This window comes from Anabrus simplex, chromosome 6 (assembly GCF_040414725.1).
Source record: "Anabrus simplex isolate iqAnaSimp1 chromosome 6, ASM4041472v1, whole genome shotgun sequence".
In the NCBI taxonomy this organism is placed as follows: domain Eukaryota; kingdom Metazoa; phylum Arthropoda; class Insecta; order Orthoptera; family Tettigoniidae; genus Anabrus; species Anabrus simplex.
Genome location: NC_090270.1, coordinates 235568271 through 235594724, shown reverse-complemented (window position 1 = coordinate 235594724; position 26454 = coordinate 235568271). Strand labels below are relative to the sequence as shown.

Genomic DNA, 26454 nt, shown 5'->3' with positions numbered 1-26454 from the left:
ACTGGTCGGCGAGGTGGAGGCCGAGTGTTACTAAAGGAAGGCGGGGGTTCTTTCGCTACACGCAAAGAATCGGCGTATCTAACTCCTTCCGCTGAGACGGCCAACGCTTCAAGTTCAGAGAAAGTTTGCGGGCACGCCGCAAAACACAAGTATGATCTATAAGATGGTGAAATGCCTTCCACAATAGCTTGTACAATTTGATCCTCAGGGAAGTGAAGAGCAAACACCCTAGTGTAGAATTTGATATCTTGTATGAAATCAGCCAAGTTTTCATCCAAGCGCTGTACACGGTAATAGTACTTCTGAATCAGGGAGGACCTGGCCCTAGCCGGGATGAAGTTAGCTAGCAAATGGGCATGGAAATCCTCAATAGATGATTGCTCGGCAATGGCTCTTACGATTTTATCAGAGAGAATACCAATAGCATACGGATAGATAATTTGCAAAATTTGACATGGCGAAAGAGAAAAAACAAGAGCATGATCCTGAAATTCCACTAGAAATCTTAAAAATGAAATTACATCACTGGTGGTGTTGACGGAAAACTTAGAGATACCTCTAAGCAACATTGCCAATGGATGAGGCAAGCTACTGAACCCAGGTGACATAGTCGTTAAAGGTTTCAATGGCAAAGAAGTTAATTCAGAGCGGATGTTACCCAATGACGCACGGCGTTCAGATTCGTTGTTCAATGGGGCAGAGATAGTTTGAGCAGCAACGGTTATCCTATTGACTTCTCCCTGAGGAGGCTCTTCATCACTACCTACGTTCACTGTGGCGGGTTGATCAGTTTTGGGAGGAACTTCGCCGGTTAGCAATTGAGTAACCTTATTAGACAATTCAGAAATAGTTTCAAGGAGCGTATTAGCGTCCTTCCTCTGAACGTCATTCACCTTTAGAGACAACAGATCATTAACTCTATTTGCAAAGTGATACAGCCTGCCTTGCACACGCTTAATTTGATTAGGAGACGGATCGTTTTCATCAAAAAAGCTGACTACAGATGCTAGCCCAGTAATATTCTCGACGATCGTGGAAAGAGAATCATCAATTTCTTTCTCTCCCAAATTGGGGATGGAAATGGGCAAATCAAGGGACTCTCTAAGCTTGTTGGTGTCGATTGCAACCGTGCCTCCAGATTGCACATTTCTGATAGTTAACTCGTATATCAACTCCTCTTTGCGCAAATAGTTAAGGAGGAGAACATCGCGAGGGCCGGGCATGATGACAGAACAATTTTGAAAAACTCAAAAAATTCCAGCAACTGAGACAATTGTTAGAGTTCGAGTCAAAGCAATGTTTAGCCGTCAAAAGGGGCTAAATTGAGACCCATTCAACCACGCTCTGCTACCACTTGTTACCGTGTTTTAGCGGTAGTTATGCGTAAAAGAAGGTGCGGGTGTGAATGGGTTTCAAGCTACGAAATTATAGTGCATGAAAAATTAATTTAAAATTTAACAAGGTTATATTTTTTTTTTCAAAAACAAAGCAATAACAGACATGGCAGGTACAATGTAGCAAAACAAGGGGAGTTACAATATTTACAGGTTTTGGGCTTCACGCCCTGACTTCAGCGATCAGCTCAGTTTTACCACAAACACAAGTTTTAACAGAGGGGCAGAAAACCCCATTCATCCCTAGGAGCCCCTGGCTCCGAATTACACAGAAAAGCCTCCACGAGGCATATGACACTCCATTTCAAAAGAGCGATCCGCTCTCAAAATTTAAGCCTCTCAAAGGCCACACCAAACTCTACCTTCAAGCTGTCCTCTAAGGACGTATTCACAGGGGTAAAATACCCAACCTACTGAGGTCTATTACATGAAAAGGAGGTTGATTACATGACCTCTAAAATAACAATTTGAGAGGAGGCTAACCGCACTCCTGATACACTTTGATTTTTTAAAACCTACTTTGGCACTAGGCCGTTATTACAAGGGCTAATCCCATACTACAGAGGTGACTTAATAGCAATTTACATTACATTACGGAAGAATTGGTTGAGAAAATAAGTTCACCTTAAGACGATGTGAGTGGGAGCTCGAGAGGGTTAAGCACTCTCTATCCCGATATGTCGTTTTAAAATAGAATAGATACCAGTTGTTTTTACATTTTAGGAAAAGGTTACATGGTTGAACGCGTAGAACCCGCCCCGAAAGTTAAACTGCTGAGCAAGAAAAGAAAGAATTTATTAATCGGCCATTACCTTATTGTTGACCGCCGCCGAGGAAAGAGGCGCTCCCCGCCTCCTGCTATGTACTTAATACACTGAAAGATGGAACAGAAGTGGCCTGGAGACCCTAAAATCAGCAGTTTATATCCTCTCGCGGAAGATTCTAGGCGTTAGGGGAAAGAAAACACCCTCCTACAAAATTTTTATTGGCTAGGGAAAAGAAACCCCTACATAGAGGAAGAAGAAACACATTATTGGTGGAAAATTAATTAAAGAAATTCGGGATTGGCTAGATCCAAAATAAGGGGAAAAGGAGGGGTATACAGCCAACTTAAACCATGACAGAAAGAAATTTAACAAAGAACAAACTCTTGAAATAAAAATTTCTCCAACAAAATAGTTCTTTGACTCCGCACTAGGTCGCACTATTGTTGATCTTCAGTAGTGTCCTCTAGAAGAGAAAGTTCACACTTCTTACTTCAAGCGAGACAAAAACACATCAAAAGTGACACAGTTCAAAAACTCAAAATTTTCCACGTGGTGACATCTTCTGAGAAAGTAGAGAATTAATAGAATAGATAAAGTTCAACCTTCCTCCAGAAGAGGAGTTTCAACTGGCGCAACTTTTAAATAAACGGTGTAGAGGTGTACCGCCCGGTACAATTATTATTATTATTATTATTATTATTATTATTATTATTATTATTATTATTATTATTATTATTATTATAGGTTTGTGGATTACTTGTACTCTCACCTTTTCCTTGCATTTAAAGGGATAGATCACCTGCTTTCCCCCTTAGATTTTAATTCTTTTGGTTAATACTTATAATAATGTAGATAAAAGTGTCATTGCATTCCACTTTCAGGGTAACTATGAAGCATTTGTCCGTACTCGTCTGGAGCTGCTGGAGAATCAAATGAAACAGTACAACTGGGAGCAAGACCAGATTGCCCACATGAAGGTAAGCACAGAACAATCAACAGTGGTGTAGATTGGAGGTAACCTTTTAATGTTAGAATATGAATATTTTGTATCTGCCAAATGTATGGTTTTTGAAGTTTTACCAATTGTGTTACTTCTTTTAAATGATATTTGTTCGTGGCATTGACCTCTGTAGATCTTTTGCCACTACTGTCACCATATTATAGGAACCAGCGTGCAAGTGTAATTGCGGAAGTGTAGAGTGTTGAATGTTTACCGACTTATGAGCCCAACTTAGCACACTGGGGCGAAACGCTGGCAACCAGGAATGAGTTAGCTGAAAAATTTATAATGTCCAATAACGGACCAACTACATTGGTATTATAAATTTTACTCATTCGGGACAAATATTTTAGGTTCCTTATGGGAATCCACATTTATATCATCCGATGGCCAGGCAGGCATCAATTTTTGGAAATGAGACAGTCTCTCATAGTGCATAGCCTACTCAGTGGCCTCCACGGTATGCACTAGCCATCCGTCTTGGTGGGTGTGCAATTTACCAACTGATGAGCCCAACTTAGCACACTGGGGCGAATCACTGGCAACCAGGAATAAGTTAGCTGGAAAATTTATAATGTCCAATAATGGACCCAACTACATTGATATTATAAATTTACTCATTCGGGACAAATATTTCAGGTTCCCTATGGGTATAAACATTTATTTCATACTACTTCTCATTCGGAAAGTTGACGATTTTGCACAGCTACAGCTGATGCTAAACCGCCGAAATATGATGTTTCTGCTGAAATAGCTCAAAATATTACATTATTTAAAACACCAAAATATGCAATTATATGACAAATGAAAATCACTCAATTGTGATGATAATCATCTGATTTGCACCAAAATCCACTCAGGCAATAAAATAGACAAATAAAAAATATGACTTTTGCTAAACATCCGAGCCCTAATGAGTACATGTTTCGTCCTGATTTGTGGGAAATCTTCAGCTAAAACGGCATGCAGTATAAAAACTGACACAAACAATAAAATATTAGGTGATTTAAAATTGTTTAAAATGTATTCAACACTGTTAAAATGTTTGGTGGCACTTACGAAAGCATAGTGATATTTCAGTCTGTGAAGAATAACCTGCACTAATAAAAAAGTTTTGCTGAGTGTTGTCTTTCCGTTCTAGGAGCTAGTTGTTATTGTCTTGAACACCATGTTGTAATTTGATGAATAGTTATGGTTTGTTGAACGTACATATTTGAAGTTAGTGCTGTTTACTTTAGTTCTCGTTGATTTTTAGTGTCTATTTGGACATGGGTAAACTCCTTTAAAACCGTAGTTGAAGTTTAGTAAGAATGTGGTGTTACCTTTCGAAAATAAATGTGTATGTAGTCTCCTTGCTGTTCCCATTGGGCTTGCTTTGTGTGTACTGTGTGTTGGCAGAGTGTAAAATTTAAACCAAAAAGAACCTAGTCCACCATAGCACCTGTTTTTAGTGAGCAGTGCCCTCATGTAGTGCAGGAAAATACATTAACCCTTAATGCCTAAATTATTTTTTTCTTCGTTTCTAAAGAGATTTTGATTCTGAATTGTTTAAAAGTGTTACGAGACATGTAGTATCAGTGTCACAGATATCCAGATAATACCTGTTCTCATGAGGATGCTGGGCATTAAAAATATCAAGCCTCCAAACTCTTATTGTCGTACATAACAGCTATCGAGTACGTCAGCTCTCACTTCAAAACATTAAAACATTGTTTGCACAAGGTCACATTGCATTTTTGATAATAGGTTCTGGGTTTTGTTCATCTCCTTACTCATTTTTATAGGAAGGTTACCATTTTTGATTCTGTCTTACAGTACCTTTTGCTCTACATCATAGGGAAAAATGTTGTCAAACAACACAGACTACTAGGATTGTGCATACAGTCTATGAAATTCAGAATAACACAGGTTTCTAATAACACAAGTGGTTGTCGCAGCAGTAGTTGCAAGCGTGTTTCTTGTCTCATTGCTTTGCCAGCATTATTATATGATGTAGTGTACGGGTTATTTAGTAAACTATTGGAGGGCCTTTCAATAGTCTCTGGATTAAGAGCGGAATTTATAGAATTTTCACAACAAATTCTGTTCACAAGATTTGAATCTATCACTTAAAGCTGGCAGTATAATGCTTGGCAATTTTCAGTAGGCAGTAAATCTGAGATGTATCTATGAATCATCCCTTGAATCTTAAAATAGTAAGGACCTAATCCAGGAATGAGGCTACAATTAGCACAGAAAGATGCAAAGGACATTGTACTATTATACTGCCTTATATGGTTTAGGAAATCATCATATAGCATGATACCCTTAAGTACATTGTTGCAGTCTGTAAAATATGGCATTGAAATATCAGCAGTTCTCTCTCTCACACATACACACACGCACGCGCGCGCGCACACACACACACACACACCTCTACCAGCAAATGCAGTTAAATGGAACACCCACAGCGTCGTATTTTGCAAGTGACTATTTGAGTCAAAGGGCTGTTTGAAATACTGAAGATCCTGAGACGGATTCCTTTCTGTTTCTCACTTATCAGAACCAACATGGAGTAACAACATACATTCTGGTGATAACATGATTTCACACAGCCATCTATCGGATTACCGTAGATAGATCTATATAGACAACTTCCACAGAACCCTCGATCAGGCTGGCATTGGAAGATCCGTGGAGACAACTTTCATAGAGCCATCTGCCAGTGTATGTAGTTAACTGTAACGACGTAGGCATTGTATTATTTGATTAAATGACTATTTTATGCAAATAAAGGACTTAATAAATATTATTTTTCTAGCAGTTATGAGATAGAGACCTTTCTTTTGATGTATTACTCATAGGCATTAGTATTGTGGTTTTCTCACAATAATGTGTTTCATGTTCAGATTATATATATCAGTCATTCTAAAACTGTGGTTTGGTATGCACATGTTTTGCAGGGGGTATGGGAACGATTCTTGTAGGGGAATTAACAAAATGACAAAAGAACCAAACATTGCAATCGGTGTTCGAGGTATACAACGTGAACTTTCTTCTTTGATTATCTGAGGAATTTACTCATATCTGACGCAGCACTACTCTACTACTGTATTTCCACTACTCTACTACTGCTTTTTACTATCGGCTTTGTTACATTGGGGAATTCTGCATTTTTGCCTTAAAACATGATTCTGTGAATCATTCTCAACAATGGAAGTTGACGATTATTTCAGATTTCAAGAAACCAACCATGATAGGTGAAAAGATATTTCTACCTAATGCATGGGTTTTCACGAAACTTTGTGGGTATGTCACCTACATAAAAGTAGAGATATTACAAAAGTTTCATTCATATACAATTAATAGATTTTCCTTTGAAATGTTTAATTCCATTTTTTTCATTAAATTTAATTAGCATGTGAATGTAAATTTGTAATTAGGTAGATAATACGTCTTTTAAAAGCACAATGTATCAATTTTTCTCTACATAATCTGTATATTAATTTTTTTTAATGAAAACTAAAGCAGTCAGGCCATTCTATCCGGTCGATTTCCTTCAATTTTTTTTAACTGAAAGATATTCATGCACGGATTTGTCATCAAGTACTATAAATCACTTAACTTCCGCCTTCCTCAAATTAGTTTATTTTTTCAACTTTTTGTCTCTTTGAAGCAATCATATCTTTGGTTCCAATTGAGGTACAGAGTTCATTTTGGCCTAAGAATACTCGGTGGATCAAGCTCTATCATTTGAGCTCTTAACTATTCAAATTGGTTGATTCTGAGGAAAGTTATGAGTGCAGATTCAAAGTGACGTCTCATTTCTTCAGCAATTTTTCTCATTGAAGCAATCGTATATTTTGTTCCAATTGAGGTACGCAGTTCGTTTTGGTCTAAAAACACACAGTGGATTAAGCACTTTCTTTTGAGGTATTAACTACTTAAATTGGTAGATTCTGAGAAAAGTCATGAGTGCCTTTGTCTCCATGATGAAGATCTTTGAAGGACTTTTTAACAGTTCGGAGCGTAGTGTTGTTCCAAGGAACTTTTACTCAGCCACCTTGGGAAGGAACTCCCTCCATTGCATATTCAAAGGGCAAAAAGCTCAGCACGTTGTGTCAGCCGCTTTGGAAAGGAACTCCCGCCATTGCATATTCAAACAGCAAACAGCTCAACGTGTAGTGCTCTTCCAAGGAATGTTTACTCAGCCACCTTGGGCAGTGAGAAAGTTTGTTGCTACACGGACTATAAGATGCTGTTTTACATGAAGACATAAACATTCCATTTTTGCGAGTAGTTTAACTTATTTTAATTTTGGGTGTTGGATGTATGAAAAACGGAAGTTATTAAAAAAAAAAGAAAAGAAAAGGAAGTCCAGACGTTGCATATTCAAAGAGCAAACAGCTCGATGTGCAGTGTTCTTCCAAGAAAGGTATACTCAGCCCTTAGAGCATTTATACTACATCAAAGACTCAGCCGCTTTGGGAAGTTACCAAAAAGTGGCTGGCATATCGGAATTTTATTATTGGTGACGAGTCCTATGGACAAAATATCACTAAGGTTGTTGATTATAAATGTGTAATGATTGGTAATGGACAGAAAGGTGGACATGCTGAACTTCTCAGTGTGGGTGGTTTTGTTTTCTGAGCACCTCTTCAGGGTTCACAGGGAAAATAGTGATGTAATAACAGATTACGATTCTGGCCACATGATTCATGACGTATTATTTACTGGGAATTTGGACAATGGACGTTATAATATCTTGGAAAAACGTAGAGCCACTGTAACAGATCGTCGTGAGGCAACTGATAAGTCTGTAAGGCAGCGTAATCACAAAACTGACAGTCTGAAATTTAATATTGCTTCAAGGTGTGCTGTTTCACATGTTATTCCAAATGTAAGGTCTTCTGTAGGTGATCTTCAAGAGGTTTGTCAATATTGCTCTGCGCTGTATTTTAAATCCGAGAGGAATACAGCAGGATGCTTCACTCTCTGTTATGGTAGAAAAGTAAAACTTCCACCTATTACAATTGTTGACAAACTGGAACAGTTGTTCACTGGTAGTGATGGAAAATTCAAAAAACTTTAGACAGAATATTCGGCAGTACAATAATGCAATGTCATTTGTTTCCTTTGGTGCAGAAGTTGACTTACCACCAAATTATGGTCCTTACACTTTCAGAATATACGGTATGGTTCATCATCGAACTTCAACATTATACCCTAAAGATGGGCAAAGTGCTTCATATGATCAGTTATATATTCTTGACTTCGCGAAAGCTAATGACGCTAACCTAAATTTGACCGAAGAGAGAGACACTTCCAGATTTGAATGATTTGTTGAATAAATTTAATCCTTATGTTCATTCTTACAAGACCATTCATCAGAAGGTCAAAGAGGAAGAAGTTCTTGCTCAGAAAGAAAATCGTCCTCGACTCAATTTTGTTATGGTGTTCTACCATGAACCATCTGCAGATAAACAATGTTATATTGATCCAACAAATTCTGAAATTGCTGCTGTGTTTGAAACAGTCATTGGAGTGCCACCTTCTCACAGACATATTACAGTGTATGAAAAGGAAGGCGGATTGCAGAAAATAGATTATGATAGTATGCATTGCGATCCTCTGTGTTATACTTGAATTTGGCCCTGTGGTGAATCTGGTTGGCATATAGATATGCCTGTTGAGGGTGTACGCCAGACACCAATAGGGAAGACTGTTACTATGCGAGAGTATGTTTTATATAGAATTGCAGTGAGAGGAGGGGGTCTTCTGGTGCCTTCAGTCCTGTCATAAATGCTGGAAAACTTACTCAACTTTTTGTGTGGACTATTACTGCCGTATTGAACGGAACAGACTAAAGTACATTCAGAGGGAACAAACTAAATTGCATGTAGAGACACATGTAGGTTAGCAGATGCTGTACGTGTGATAGCTGAACAGGAGAATTTGATAGCTGCAGTCGCTTAAGTGCGGCCAGTATCCAGTATTCGGGAGATAGTAGGTTCGAATCCCACTGTCGGCAGCCCTGAAAATGGTTTTCCATGGTTTCCCATTTTCACACCAGGCAAATGCTGGGGCTGTACTTTAATTAAGGCCACGGTCACTTCCTTCCCACTCCTAGCCCTTCCCTGTCCCATCGTCGCCATAAGACCTATCTGTGTCAGTGCGACGTAAAGCAAAAAAAAAAAAAAAAAAAGGAGAATTTGAGAGTAGGTAGGATAGTAGTTTTGCCTTCTTCATTCATTGGGAGTCCAAGGAATATGATGCAGAATTACCAGGATGCTATGGCAGTAGTAAAAAGTTTGTGAAACTTGGATCTTTTTATCACATTCACCTGTAACCCTCATCATCATCATCATCATTTCCCTTTATCCAGCTGTAGCCGGGTAGGGGCAAATATGGTTCCTCTCCACTTTCTTCGGTCTTTCCACCACTCCTCCTCCAACACTGTGTCCCAGTCCAGGTTTCTTTCTATAATGCTGCGTTGGATGGTATCCTTCCATCTCAATCGTGGTCGTCCACGGCCTCTCCTTCCTTGAATTTGCATTTCCATCACCTTTTTTGGCATTCTTTCGTTACTCATTCGTTTTATGTGCCCAAACCATCTTAGTCGGCTCTTCTCTATTCTATCATTCATTTTTTCCACTCCAATTTCTTCCCGGATTTTCTCATTCCTTATTTTGTCTCTTCTACTCTTCTGTATCATATTCCTCAAGAATTTCATTTTGGCTGCCCGTATTCGACTCTCATCCTTCTTTGTCATTGTCCAAGTTTCTGCTCCGTAAGTTGTTATGGGTACGTAATACATCTTGTACATAGTATCCTTTGCTTCCATTGGCACATCTTTGTCCCATAACCTATTTCTTACACTACGATAGAAACAACTTCCGGCTTGAATCCTTTTACTAATCTCAGCATCCAGTTGAGCATTCTCCATTAATTCACTCCCCAGGTATTTAAACGTTTCCACTACTTCCAGGGGCTTGTCTGTAAGTCTAATCTGACCTTTCCCTTCTTTCTCCCCTCTAGTCATCACAAGAGTTCTACTCTTTTCTACACTTATTTTCAATCCACATTCTTCAATCTTCCCATTCACCACATTCAACTGTTCTTGAACCTTCCTGTCGTGTTCTCCCCAAATCACAATATCATCTGCAAATAACATCATGTTCATTTCTCTTCCTCCATATGCTGCTTTTGCTGTTCTCATGATGTCATCCATTACTATTATAAACACGATTGGTGATAGAACACTTCCCTCTCTCAGCCCACTAGTTATTTTGAACCAACTTGTCGCACGCAACTACAACATTCCTTATACAATGCCATGATCATTTTTATTAATCCCTGTCCAATTCCTTTTTGCACCAGACTGTCCCAAACGTTCGTCCTAGGGACACTGTCATATGCCTTTTCAATATCAATGAATGTCATCACCATATCATTCCCGTACTCCCAATGCTTTTCCATTAGTTGTCTCATAATGAAAATGGGTTCTATTGTTGACCTTCCACTTCTGAAACCAAACTGATTTTCCTGTATCTGCTTCTCAACCCTCAACCTTATTCTACTTTCCAGTATCCTTTCCATTACCTTAGCAACATGGGATATTACAGTAATTCCCCTGTAGTTCTTCAAAACTTTCTTATCACCTTTCTTGAAAATTGGGATGATTATTCCCTTTTGCCAATCCTCAGGGACCTCCTTATTCTCCCAGACATTCCTGAGAACCCGATATGTCCACTGCAGGCCTACAGCTCCAGTTGCCTTTATCATCTCCTGAAATTTCATCTATTCCAGCAGTTTTTCCATTCTTCATCTTTCTTACTGCCATTCAATTTCATTCATGGTAATTTCTTTATCCATTTCTTCGTCAACTAATTGCCTTTCCTGGTCGTCCATTGAATGACTGTCATCTGTTCTTATGTTCAGCAGCTTCTGAAAATACTCTCTCCATCTATTTCTTATTTCTTCTGGCTTTGTTAAAATTATGCCACCTTCATCCTTCACAAATCTGGTGTTTACTTGATCTCTTTTTTTGTTTCTTAAGATACCATACAGTAATTTCTTGCTGCCCTGCGTGTCATCTCTCAAGGTCTGTGTGAATAAGGCCCAGCTTTTCCTCTTTTCTTCCTCCACTACTTTCTTGGCCAAATTCTTTGCCTCCACATATTTTCTTCTACTTTCTTCAGTCTTAGATGTTTTCCATGCTTTCCATGCCATTTTCTTTTCCTTCACTTTAATCTTTACCCTATCATTCCACCAGTGTGTTTCTTTGTCTTTCACATTTCCTGATGTTCTACCACACACCTTTTCTGCACATCCAACCAGTGCTTCCTTAAATCTTTTCCATTCCTCTTCAACATTCCCTACCTCTGTCCTGGGTACCAAGGGTATTATTTCCCTTTGAAATTCTTCTTGTATGCTTTTCTCCTTCAACTTCCATATTTTAATTCTTTTCTCTCTTCTTAATTGGGGTTTTTCAATCTTTCCAACTTTCAATTTTCCTATAACAACTCTATGATCTCCACCAAAGGCTTCTTCAGGCATGGCTGTTACATCTACAAGGTTCTTCCGGTGTTCTTTCTCTATGATTATATAATCAATCATGGTCTTTGTTCGTCTGTCTCCCCAGCCATACCTTGTAATCTTCTGACTGTTCTTCTTCCTAAACCACCTGTCACCCTGCATGGCCCTAAATGAGTATTCATCCTTGGGAGACACCAAGTAATCGACCAGACATCGTGGTATGATATGAGCACGGAAATAAAGCAAAAGGAATGGACTGTACGGAACAATGAATTATTGGTTACTTCAACATACTCTCCATGAATACGTTTAGGTATGGTTCTATCATAACCTTTCCATGTTAAGGTGCAAGAATTAATACAACTAATTTATAAAGTGGAAATCTTTGGAATAGTTAGCGTTTTTGTACACTGTGGAATTTCAAAAACGTGAGCTGCCTCACATTCATTTCGTACTAACCTTACAAGATAATTCGAAATTTAGGAACACAGAGGACATAGTTAAGTTGTATCAGCTGAAATTCCTGATCTTTCTAGTGAAGAACTCTATGAAATGGTTAAAGCTCATATGGTACATGGACCAAGCGGTCATCTTAACACTAGGATTACCAAACATTCTTTCTACCTACTTTTACCGAAGCAGTCATTTTGACCGATAGTGGCACGTATTCGTTTCTTGAGGATATTGGTGCCAGGAAGAGGTTCGAATTGAGTATAAAAACATCCTAGACCATAATTTAATTTTTATCATGCATGACTTGTGAACATGATTATGAATAAATGAATAAATAAACAAATAACTACACTAGTAAGGCAGAATGTTCTTCTTACACACTTTAACTTACATTAGATACATATCTGCATGAATGTCACTTTCTAATTTTCAACTTATTTGTTGCACTGTACACACACACTTTGCTTGGTCACCTTTGAAGTGAACTTAACCACAGACCAGATTTTTACAGATTGCACACCTGTCAATAGTCTTGTTCCCTTTGCACACTTCTTCCCTGATTGATGAAAAACTCAGCAAGACGCAATACTACGTGTTCACTTAGTGTCTGATCGGTTGGTCGTGTTTCATCAAGATAGGGAAAACCGTTTACAACAAACTTGACTTCCACATCGACTGCCAACCAAAATTTCATACCAAACTTTTCTGGTTTAATGGCCATATACTGCATAAATGGGCAGCTTTCAATGGGAAGAGCTGTTCATCCACGGTAATGTTCTCATTTGGTCTGAAGCAAATAGTAAAATTAGGTATAAACTTGTTCCGCACAACAGATAGAAGCGCCAATCTATCAATTATCAGGTGATCCCTGCTGGTAGATTTTTCATTGAATCGAAGAAACCACATGATATCCAGGAAACGGTTTCGTGCCATAGTTTGGGAGAAAATTCCAGGACCTCACTTCTGTGACCACAGATTGAGAACGTCCTAGTCAGCTTCATAAGTTCCGCGTGCATATAAAATACCAATGATAGCGTCCAATTCTTCCAAACAAAGTGTCCATTCAGGATTGTTTAGAACTTCGTGAGCTCCAACCTCAGTATATCATTCGATGTGGCGCAGCTTGGACTCGTCAATAAAAAGATGACAAGCTGTAGCGGCACAAGTTCCTTCAATGTGGCGTTTTGCATGTCCTGTGGGATCTCAGACTTCCCTCAGTATATTTTACTGTCCTCGACAGCCTGGCAGGCTTTGTAGATCAACAAGAGTCCACACTTTTCCATCCAAAGCGACTTCTTCCTCGCCGACAGTCATGTGTTGACCACGCCCATATGTTGATTTACCACAGCGTATGCTCGGCCTTCTGTAGTTGATATCGTGCTTCTTGCTAGTAATTTCTTTATCTTCCTTAGTGCTTCCTTCACCTGCAAAATATAATACCAAACTTACTTACACTGTACACAGAATTACATAAATACAAAATGACTAACTTCAAATAGGCTTACCTTTGTCATCAGCTGCTTTGCTAGAGTGCGTGCGTCGCCATTTGGTGAGTAGTTCCCTAACCTTTGAGGTCGAATGCTGCTGTGTGATTTCATGTTCACATGGAAATTCTGCAGGCTCGATGCAGCTAGAATCACTATCCGAACTATTTCAGTTTGTCAAGTTATATACCTATATGGGGAAATTATATGCTTATGCTTCAGAATTTCGGCATCCATTTGCAGACTACGTGAGAACATGTTTCTTTGGAGTAATTATAAACAATTTGGAAATCAAATTCGAATTTTGTAACAAGTGAACACGACGATTGATTGCTCATAACGATTGCACACCTTTCATTACTGAACAAATACTGACTATATTTTCCTGTCAGTGTACTTGTATCATTGTTTGAAAAGAGCCAACAGCTGTCCCATTGCAGCACAACAATAAGTTCTGTTCGATACTACGGTAATAAAGTACACTGTAACAGCTTGTTAGAATGATATCCCGTTCTAAATGAATGCCATAAAAGTCTGGCAGGGTAGCTACTGCAATACCGGTCAAAATGACCGTCCGGTAAAAGTAGGTACATGAACTCATAACGCTAACTAGTAAGAGTTACGGGTTTTCGAAGCTATATGCCGGAAAGTACGCTTAATATCAATAAAAGCCACCAAAGGGTTTTGTATGTTCTAATCGTATAACGAGAGTGATAGAGAAAACAAAACTGAAAACGTCATTTTGACCGCTGCGGTAAACCTAGTGTTAATCCTTCCTGTGTGTGTATGCAAGATGGTAAATGTAAAAAGGATATTCCCAAATTGTTCAATGAGGAAACAAAGGATAATGCCAATGGCTATCCCCTTTACTGACAGAGAGGTTATGATAGAACCATACCTAAACGTATTCATGGAGAGTATGTTGAAGTAACCAATCATTCATTGTTCCGTACAGTCCATTCCTTTGGCTTTATTTCCGTGCTCATATCAATGTTGAGATCTGTTCAAGTGTGCGTTCGATCAAATATGTGCATAAGTATGTGTATAGAGGTCATGTTTGCTGTAATATACAAGTAGCTATGGAAGATCATACCATTGCTCATGATGAAATTAATGTATTCTTGAATGCTCGATATATTGGGCCTAGTGAAGCTGTTCGGAGAATGCTTGCATATCCTATGCACGATCAGTCGCATACTATAGTGCGATTGCCAGTTCATTTGCCTGATTCTCACAGTGTTTACTTCAAGAATGATTCTCCTGAGGAAGTATTGATCCAAGTTGAGTTACGTATGACACATTTAGTTGCATGGTTCAAGCTGAACAGCAGTCCTGCGACAAGAAGTCCTTACAGTTACTCTGAAACCCCAGTTCACTATGTATGGAGTAAGAATGAATGGCATAAACATAAAATTTATACTAAAACTATAGACCGAATGTACAATGTTTCACCTTTTGATTTGGAGCGATATCATTTACGTCTATTATTGCTACATGTGGTACGAGTCATCTGTTTCGAAGATTTGAGGATTTATAGAAATGTAACGTACCATACTTTCAAAGCAGCCACCACAGCACAAGGGCTAATATTGAACGATATTGAATGGCAACGTGGTCCAGAAGAGGCCTCTTCCTTTCAGATACCGTATCAGCTTCGACAATTATTTGCCTACATATGCATATTTCATTCTTCAGATGCTTCAAATTTATGGAATGTCTTCAAAGAAGCTATGTCTGAAGATTTCCTTAAATCATACACACCCAAAATAGCTTACCAATTAGCTATGCAAGACATTTCCACTACACTAAAATTACATGGTTTTTCTCTTTCGTCTTTCGATTTGCGCTGACCTTTCAGCCAACGAGTCGGACAATTTGGACCAATATTATCTTGTTGAACTAGCAGACAAAATGCCAAGGTGAATTCAAGCTTGCATCAATGCAAGGGAATGTGTTACCCGTATTAATCGTACTGTTATTGCTGTATTCAGTACAAATCGGATTGAGAAAGCAAAGCTATAATATTGTAGAGGATCTCATTTGTTGTTTTGTTGGGCAATACATAATATGGTACCTCTGTATGTCTTTTGTATTTTTTGCAAATAGTCTGGAACTCTCTGGTCCAAGGTGATGAAAATCTTCTTTATTTGTGTGTATCTACAGCACTGCACTTATACATTACCCTGTATTTCTTCCCTTTTTATTTCACTCTCTTTGGTTAGCAGTACTGCAGAAATGAACACTAATATGGCACTCTTTTCACTCCTGTCTCTGCTTTCCCGTAAAGCCAATGCCCAACAAACCTCACATATACTGAAACTAATTGGGCTGCTAAGATTGGCAAAGGTAGTGTTACTGCTTTGGCGTATATCACTTGGTTCACTGCACCAAACGAAGAGGTGAGAGTGATTTTTGAGGATGTGCTTGGGTTGGATATGTGACATTGTCAAGGTGGAACAAAGTTTGTTGGGTTTAGCAGTTCTTAGAGAAGAGAATACGTCCCCTGGTACAGGAGGGTGATAGATTGATCTTTGGCAGACCCTTAGTTAATGGGTAACACAACACAGTGTCTGACTGGATGGGTCTCCCTCCTCATTCCTTTTATCCTCAAGATGTGGTGATGAGTCAAACTTCATGTGTCTCTCCATTTAATCATGTGGATTGTTGCTTGGAAATCTAATCCAGAGCGATTTGTTTGGAAATTTAATCCAGTATGATTTACAATCTGCATAATCCATCACATCAGAGGGCAACCCCTTGTGGGTGAGCCTTCCAAAGTGCCCACAATAACTCGTTTTCCTAAGGAGTTGGCTCTCGCGACAGGACTAAAGGATCTGTGCTTGTGAGATTCCAGTGGTCAGTCGGGCTGAAATTGAGTTGTTTCAGTATAGAACTGTTATTGTGATGTGTTGTCTATGCAATGCGTAGCATCCTTTTGCAGCACTCCACCCCAAATGAATAAATTCTTTGCTGGTAACACGTTTTTACTGTCCATGCCTTGGCAGCATATGTGATGACTGGAAAAATGAGTGTTTTCTAGGTCGCAATTTAGCAACGTGGATATGTGACAATCTTTCCGGATGTTAGTCAGTTTTACCATGGCTGTTCTGGCTAGTGCAGTGGTGTGGCGGTTTGTGTGCTTGTTGATCCCAAGGGCTGTGCCTGGTCGCTTCCAGGATCAATGGCCTCGGTGTAGGGCCAGACTAACGAGGTGTTCCCCCGAGTTGCCTGAGAGGTGTCCGTGCTCTTTATTCTTCATTACTACCCTTTTATTCTCACCTTCTTAAATTTCATTCCTTCTCCTGTCTAGCCAACCTCTCTGCCTCGAGTAGAATAGGTTAGAACGGAGGTTTTATCATCCCCAATCACAAGTTTCAGGTCGTGGCGACGTGATACATTGGTACTGGGAGTAGTTCTTAGCAACCCACCCTAATCGCAAGTTTCAGGTCACGGCGAGGTGATGCATGGCTACTGGGAGAGTAGTTCTTAGCGACCCCCTCCAGATACTGGCCGCCCTCTGGAGTATATAGCCTAGCGTTTGGTACGTCAGAGCTCTGCCAAAGGTCGACCTCTTATCTCGGGTATTCGTCGGACAATGCATGGGTTTTGATTTTGGTGTGTCTGCTTCGAAAGAGGATGGCACCTTCCAAAAAGATGCGTCTAGTAAAGTGTGAAAAAGAAAAAGATATACGCCTGTGGCATTAGAAGATGAATGCGATGAACGGCTCCATTGATTCCTGGTCGCTTCCAGGATAGATGGTCAGAGCTTCTTAGAAGAATGTCCATTCATGATTAGCAATGCAATTGAAGATATTGTTCGTGGTGAAGTTGATGAAATGTGTAAGCTTCATGATGGCTCCGTGCTAATAAAGACATATAAACGGGAAAACAGAGTCAATGGTTACTTGAGGATAAAATGTTCGGCAATGTGGCAGTTAAAATCGAGAAGCACAAATCCCTTAACTCCTGCAAAGGGGTTATTTTCCACAGGGGTTTGATAAGGGCTTCCAGTGACATTATTCATTTGAAATCTTGCACGTCGGGACGTTACTGACGTACGGAGATTAAAGAGGTGTGTCGGTCATAAGCTGCTCGATACGGGCGCTTTCATCTTGACTTTCGACGCCCAGTCACTGCCTGAACGTATTAAAGCGATGTACTGTTTAACTGTATGCCCATACATTTCAGCACCAATGAGGTGTTATTACTGTCAAAAGTTTGGCTACACCTCATTGCATTGTCGTGATTCGTCGACTTGTGCTATGTGTGGAAAATGTGAGCATGCTGGTGTTGAATGTACACCACCGCCAATTTGCGTCAATTGCACTGGCGTACATGGTCCGATATTCAAAAAATGCCCAACGTTCAGGGAGGAAAAGAAAATTCAACGGATAAAAATACTGGATAAGCTTTCCTATCCAGATGCCCGGAGAAAGTTTAAAAATATGGCTGCTCATTCGCTGAAAAGGTCGCGAATGTATGGATCACACCACAAAGCTTCAAATCCTGCAATATCTAGTTTAGAAAGGCAAGCCCACGAACAAAGTGTTGCCATGACAAGTACAGATGGTCCCAAGAAGGTTCTCGTACCTTCTGGTAAACCAAGAGCATCATTGCCATTCGGCTGGGAAGTTCTCCCCTACCAGTGCAGGGGAAAGACTTCCCCAAATAGGGCTGGAAATTCCAGCCCTCCTACCAAAGCCCAGATTATAATAAACGAGGAGAAGGGGAAGTGCCGCGCTCCCCTATAAAGTTGGAGAAGAAGCCTTCTCCAACCCCACTGGGGGTCTCAGGATTCCCTAAGAAGACTGGCAATCCATCTGCTGACTCTCCTTCGAAGATTAAAGTAACGGTGGTCAAGAGTGAGAGGCCCAGACGGTCTCCTCTGAGATCCCTTTCTGGGGAACCCAGAACTCCCAGAAAGAAGATCCACCGCTCCAAATCTGAGAATTCACCATCTATGGAGTGTTTAGTCTCCAAGACACCTTCAACCAAGTAGACAGTGGATACTGAAACACTCGTCGTGGATGGTGATGACGAAAAATTAGAAAACGACAAAAAAGGCAGAAAATGGAAGGTAGTTGACCGAAAGAAGGGCAAGCAGTTGTTCTAATTTTGTTACACTACCAATCCACACAATGGTACTATTGCAGTAGAACTGTAATAGTTATCACTGTTGACTAGCTGAGGTACGTCAACTTATAACTGTCTCTGCGACCTCCATAGTCTGTCTACAGGAATCTCGTTTGAGTCCTGGACACGGCATGACTATGAGAGAATATTGTCTTTTTTCTAAAGACAGAGTAGCTGTGGATGGCACGGCGACTGAGGGTGTACCCTAGTTCACTCCGATATCTTCAGCGACGAAGTTCTGCTCTATACTCAGCTAGAGATGTAGTTGCAATTCATGTTCCATTGTCAGTAATTACAACGGTGTGCAACGTTGTACATTCCACCAGACTACGATCTTGAAATACGTGCACTACAATGAGTTGATCGCTCAGTTACCTCCCCCTTTCCTCATGCTGGGAGACGTGAATGCCCGTAACACACTCTGGGGTTCTCCATCTTCCTGTGCTAGGGGGAGGATGGTGGAGCATTTGATCAACCTGTTTGATCTTTGTGTGCTAAACACAGGGGAACCAACACATTTCAGCAGTGCACATGGCACTTTCTCACTCTTGGATGTCACTTTGTGCAGCTGTGCGCTAGTTCTCCTGCTTCGGTGGCAAGTACGCGATGACCTCTGTGATAGTGACCACTTCCTGTTTATTCTATCTCTCTTGAATCAAAGACAGTCCATGGTAGCCAAGCACTGGTTACTTCGGCGGGCAAATTTGCCAGAATTTTACAAACGCGCAGTGATGGAATCTATTGACGACTACGTTCCTTCCTTTTAATTTAAATCTAAGAATTTCATTTTTGTCCGTATTGAACTGAGAATGGAAGATAGGAAACTTGAAACGGTCCACCTTTTCAATACAAAATTGTTATAGTTTATTACAACATATATTTACATTTGGAACTAGTTTCGACGCTGTTTGGCGTCATCTTCAGCCAAAATGTGGGAAATAGGCTAGCATGTAGACATTTATATTACACAAGGCGTTATATTAAACAATACACATCTTGCAAGGAGATAAAAACAGGGACAAATATAGAAACAAATGAATTGTTGAGAAAGCAAAAGTTATACATATTAAAAATAACCTTAACCACACATCTTGTAGTGCGAAAATATTCGCCTTGAATGATTCCTGAATACAAAATGCAGGCGCACACATTTCTGAAGAGCCAGCAGGCAGGAAAAAGTAAAGTGAAACCTTAAGAGTTCTTCTGAGAAGAGTTCATCATTTTTTCTGTGTTCCGACTAACTAATGAAGTTTCCCTTGAGTTCCTGATAAATACACACAACAGGAAATTCTCCTTCATTCTCAACAATAGCTATAAAGACCAACGGTAAATTTGCACAATATTTAAAATGAAATTTACCGTTGGTCTTTATAGCTATTGTTGAGAGTGAAGGAGAATTTCCTGTTGTGTGTATTTATCAGGAACTCAAGGGAAACTTCATTAGTTAGTCAGAACACAGAAAAAATGATGAACTCTTCTCAGAAGAACTCTTAAGGTTTCACTTTACTTTTTCCTGCCTGCTGGCTCTTTGGAAATGTGTGCGCGTGCGTTTTGTATTCAGGAATCATTCAAGGCGAATATTTTCGCACTACAAGATGTGTGGTTAAGGTTATTTTTAATATGTATAACTTTTGCTTTCTCAACGATTCATTTGTTTCTATATTTGTCCCTGTTTTTATCTCCTTGCAAGATGTGTAATTGTTTAATATAATGCCTTGTGTAATATAAATGTCTACATGCTAGCCTATTTCCCACATTTTGGCTGAAGATGACGCCAAACAGCGTTGAAACTAGTTGAAAAATGTAAATATACGTTCCTTCCATTACTACTGGAATTCAAGCTTTTGCAGAGGAAACAAATCCTTCATCGTCCGGTATTCCTCACCGGAAACAGGTCCCATGGTGTACCAACGAAATTGCAGCACCCATACGCGATTTCCGACTGGCTTTTAAGCATTATCATTAGTATCGTACGATGGCCAATCATATCACATTTAAGCCTCCGCGTGCAAACGCCTTTTTTTGAGAAAGTAAGAAAGCCTCGTGGGAAAAGTATGTCTCTTCCATGATGGCACATACTCCATCACAAGTGTGGACAAACTCCGCCGCATGGTCAGAGTTCACAACCTGCCCTTAGTCCTCGGAATCTCCATTAATGGAGATATAGTTAAGATTTCTTCTGTTATTGCAAACCACATTGTGTCACATTTCGCAGGTACTTCCAGCTATGGGAGATACGACTCTGCATTTCTACCAATTAAGCGTGAAGCGGAGGCACACCATCTTCCTTTCGCCTCTACTGCTTCGCATCCGTACACCCTGCCTTTCACCGAGTGGGAGTTACGGAGTGCACTCGTGCTATGCTGAGACACGGCTCCTGGACCAGACAAAATCCACAATCAAATGCTGAAACATTTGAGTGACAGATGTCTCAAGGATATCCTCACACTATTCAACGGAATATGGAGTGAGGGTGTGTTTCCATCTTAGTGGCATGGGGGAATTGGGTAAACATCCAAAACTTCTGGATAGTTATAGGCCAATATGCTTTACAAATGGCCTTCGTAAGCTATTTGAAAGAATGGTTAACCAACGTCTTGTGTGGGCCATGGAAAAGGAAGTTCTCCTGTCTAACTACCAGTGTGGTTTTGGCTCGCATCGGTCTGCTACTGATAATCTGGTCAGACTGGAGAGCATCATTCAGGAGGCAATTCTCCAGAAGGAACACCTAGTCGCCGTGTTTTTTTGACCTGGAGAGAAACCTTATGATACTACCTGGCGATGTGGGATTCCCTCCACACTACACCAGTGGGGATTTCTGGGAAATTTGCCAACGTTTATTGAAAACTTCCTGTCCCTCCGGCTCTTTAGAGTCAGAGTAGGGAATGCATTTCCTCCATTTTACATTCAAGAAAATGGAGTATCTCAGGGATTGGTACTGAGTGTCACGCTGTTCACAATTGCCATCAACAGCATAGCTGCCACTACTGTGCCCACAGTCATCCATCGCTGTATGTAGACAATTTAGCTCTACATTACAGCTCTGGAAGGGTGGCGATTGCTGAGAGACATCTACAGCAATCTATCAACCGAGTCGACAGATGGGCCCTGCAACATGGTTTTTGATTTTTCAGTGGCGAAAATCTCAGTTCTACACTTCTGTCGGTGTCGGCTTGTGCATCATGAACCAGAGCTCAGCTTGCAAAACAGTGTCTTACCAGTGGTAGAGACCTGCAGGTTCCTGGGTCTCCATTTTGATAAGAGACTAACGTGGCAGGCCCACATCCTGCAAGGTTGCTTGCATGAAGAGACTTAACATGCTTCGTGGGGGGGCTGACCGTGCGGTTATGCTACATTTTTATATGGCAGTGGGCCTCTCCCGAATTGACTATGGAAGTGCGGCTTATTGATGAGCATCAAAATCTACGCTGAGCCTTTTAGACAGTATATACCCTAATGGAGTTAGGCTGGCAACAGGAGCTTTCCGTACTAGCCCCATTCGCAGCCTACTCGCTGAAGCGGGAGTTCCATCTTCACAGATAAGGAGGCAGCAGTTACTCCTTACATACATTGCCAAAATTCGTGAAATGCTACTACATCCAACCAATCAATGCATCTTTAGTATCCAATACCAGCCGAATGCCACACGACCACTTGGGTTTCGAATTGATGGCTTGTGTCGTGACTTAAGTATAGATATTGGTGGTTCTCTTTAACAAACCTTTAGCGAGGTACCTCTGTGATTAGTTCCGCGACTGGAAATACGTCTAGATCCACTCCATGGACCTAAGGTAAACATGGATTCCTCTGTTTATTGGAGGTATTTCCAGGACTTCATTCACCAATGTCCGGCTGCGAGACATATCTTCACGGATGGTTCTAGAACTGGAGAAAATGTTGGTTGCTCTTTTGTCACCGATGATATAAGCACGAAGATCTACGCACTCTTATCTCCTAAAGAGGGAAGACCCTCCCCAGTATGTCCTTGTTGTACCGACTTCACCGCGGCCCACATCCTCACAGAGTGCACTGATCTCTCTGGCATAAGACGGAGCCTCGGCCTGCAGGAAACACTCAAACGCATACTAGCTGATGACGCGACTACTGCTGATCTAGTCATCCACATTATGTGCGACAGTGGATTAATCAAGGGTATGTAAATTACAAGTGTACTGCTACTCAGGGAACACACATTCAGTTTTGATTTGTTAGTAATATGTCGGCCTAAGTCAATAGATTTTTTGTTTTATTTTGTATTGAGTTTCCAAATTCCTTCATTGAATATACGATTTTTATTTTATTTTAAATTTATTTTCCACTAATTTGTTGTTCTGTTTGTGCTTAGTAGTGACATACTGTACCGGTAACGGCGGTACAGACTAAGTCCCCGTTATGAAAATCTTAAACTTACGTGTTATGCTCCGGTCCGCTTACGAAGAACTGACCGGGCAGCGAGCACCAGCTGCGCGCGTGTGACGTAGTGAGCGGGTGACGTCACAGCCTGCCTCGCTGCACTCCACAGCCTGGATTGATGCAGAATGTTCTACAAGTTTCGGATCAAATATAAATACGTGCTGCTTCGCTCAGCAGATCAGAGTGTGTCAGTGTGTCAGTGTGTGTTACAGCTTGTTATAGTGAGCAGCAGTGCGCTGCAGAATATGATACCAGTTTGCGGCCGGGATTTCTATAAGCACACTAGACTGTCGTATTCGCGCAGTCAGTTCGCGGGTGCGGTAACCGAACGTGAAGCCGCTGCTAAGTTTCAAGTTCGTGGACTTTAATATAGTCATGCTGAATGTGGACTTATTCAGATTTCCTTATATTGTGACAACCTTTTACTCCGATAGGACGTGAGGTGAATTGTGTATCGTCTGGACATTATTTATTGAGTGTTACTCTATACGAGTGTCCAAGACCCGCAAATATCTTCGAGTGTTCGAAATTGAAATTTGATGGACTTAAAACTGATTGCTCCTTGCCGAGGACTCGATACTTTAAGTTATAAACTGTATTTAATCCAAATTTAAATTACCAATCCGTAAATTGTGTCGACATTTTTGAACTGTGCAGGTGTGAACAGCGCATCTCTATTTTAATGAACAGTGCATTTCTACTCTAATGAACAGTGTATTTCAATTCTGCGCACATTTAGTTTATGAACAGTCAAACCAAGGACTGTCAGTACTCAGTTAATTTCGTCTTTTGGTTTCAACACGTGAACGAGTTTGATTCACGAGCGGAACATCTTTATTTCATTTAAATTGAACAGTGCTTCAATGAACTTACTTCACGTTGTAATAGGTGCAACAAACTTTCAGTAACTTTAAATCAGTTCCGAGTGGACTTTATTTTGTGAATGTTTCTTTCACTTGACACGTGATAAAGTTAAGTGACATTTCACCGAGACATTTTGTGTTTGGACTTTGTCAAAAGCATTTATAAACACTCTATCATCTGTGCAGAAGCAGCCGTTGCACTAACTCGCCCCAGAGCTGAACGATGTTCATTTATGTTCACCATTTACAAGGACTACCTCGACGCCATGGATCTTCAAAGCACCGAATAGATCTTCTAGAACTTCCATCGGGGGACGAATGGTGGTTCGTTGCTATGGAATGTGGAGCTGCCGGAATCCAAGGACATCGCCAGCCATAGGTCAAGGAACGTTTTCGACTGTATATGCTGTACAGAGGTGATATTAATTTAAATTTTTTAATAAACTCTGAAACACAAGTTTTTAAGATTTCTGTTAACAAACCCTCTCCCTCTGTGTGCACTTCAGCGACTGGTACACGCCCTGCGTCTCATCTCTACCAAAGTACCAAATTTACTGTTACAATACGGTACTGGTATTGTAATTAGGATACGTCTGAACGTAGTTTAAAATTATTGTAGTGTACTGTACAGTAGTATATGAGTAATATCTTATTAGAAATAGGCGTGCTTATTTTATTATTGCAAAATTTTTGTGTAGTATAGTGGAGGTATCTGTAGAAACTCTCTTACTAAAATTCTGGTGTTGTAATTAGGCTTCACTGCCTAGAATACGGCTAAGTAGTATTTAGTGTAGAAGTACATTAATACGTAACTATCGTGTGATCTGTGAGTACTATCCTAGACAATATTTCTTTTCGTTCATTTTTTTTGGTACAAATTCAGTTGTTTTATTTTTCCTTTTTTCATTTTTTCCGTAAAGAATGGCTGAAGAGTGCAAGTGTAGGAACTGTGGGTGTGGGTGTGGCAAGGCATTGAGGGTTAAGAGGGAGGAGTTGGAGAGTTTGAGGGAGATAGGATTCTCACAGAAGACAGGAAGGAAAAGAGGACTCCCTCAAACAATGTACAGGTTACAGTAGGTGTACAAGAGGGAGGGGATAGGAAAGGGGGGGAAATGTAGAAGACAGGTGGTCTAATGTTCTAAGGGGAAGGAGATTGCAGGCTAAGGGCACTATTCAGGATCAGAACTCAGGACAGGTGTCTGTGAGAAATCGGTACGAGCCACTCCAGGTAGAGCAACAGATGGAAGTTCAGGAACAGGGAACTGTTGCTGAAATGTGTGGAACTAAGAGGAAGGGAAAAGGTAGGAAAGGAAAATCTAGAGTAGAAGTAGAAAAGACAGGTGGAAGGGTCATCGGAGGGAGAAAAGGAAGGAGGAAATAGTTTCTGCAGCTATCAGGAAAGATAGGGCTGACCAGGAAGGGAGGGGATCAAAGGAGGTGGGTAGGGTTGAGGCTCTGGTCTTGGGGGATTCCATCGTTAAACACATGGGGAAAGTGTGTGGAGGAAAGGCAATCAGGGTAGAGTGTTATCCAGGAATTAGGTTGAGGCAGATGCTGAGAAAAGTAAAAGGGAAGGAGAAGGTGGTAGTGTTTCACGTTGGTACTGACAATGTAAGGCAAGCTAATATAAGTACCAACATAGTCGGGGATGCGTGGGATCTGGTAAATGCAGCACGGGTGAAGTTTAAGAAAGCGGAGATTGTTATCAGAGGAATACTGTGTAGGAAGGATACTGACTGGAGGGTGATTGGGGATTTAAATGTGACAATGGAGTGGGTATGTGAGAAACTGGGAGTGAAATTTCTAGATCCTAATGGGTGGGTAGGAGATAGGGATCTGCACTCAGATGGCCTTCACTTAAATCGCAGTGGTACGTATAAGTTAGGAAATTTGTTTAGAAGGGTAATAGGGAGGTACATTCAGGGAAACTGTGTTATCTAGGGAGCGGTGATGAGGGTACACAGATCTGGAAGTAAAGTAGGGATGACATAAAAATGTTAATGTTGAACTGTAGAAGTATTGTAAAGAAAGGAATAGAATTAAGTAACTTATTAGATATATATTTACCAGATATTGTAATAGGAGTTGAATCATGGCTGAGAAATGATATAATGGACGCAGAAATTTTCTCACGGATCTGGAGTGTGTATCGTAGAGATAGCATAGGAATGGTGGGAGAGGGAGTATTCATTCTGGTGAGAGAAGAATTTGTAAGCTACGAAAAAGTTAAAGATGAGAAAAATGAAATTCTAGGTTTAAGGCTCATTTCTAAAGATAAGACAACTTGATGTCTTTGGAGTGTACAGACCTGGAAAGAGTAGTGATGATACGGATTCAGAATTATTTGATAAGATGTGGGAAACGACATGGAAAGGAATGTGATTGTAGCGGGAGATCTTAATGCGAAATACAGGAAGCAGGATGAACAAA

General features: G+C 40.4%; 1 protein-coding gene across 1 annotated transcript in view; it reads left to right on the top strand.

Annotated features, from left to right (window-relative positions):
• LOC136876379 (ATP-binding cassette sub-family F member 2) overlaps positions 1-26454 on the top strand; it is a 237125-nt gene that overhangs the window by 138080 nt on the left and 72591 nt on the right. Inside the window, exon 8 of the mRNA XM_067150277.2 lies at positions 3043-3138. Coding sequence (XP_067006378.1) covers positions 3043-3138 — 96 coding nt within the window. The remainder of the gene's footprint in view (positions 1-3042; positions 3139-26454) is intronic.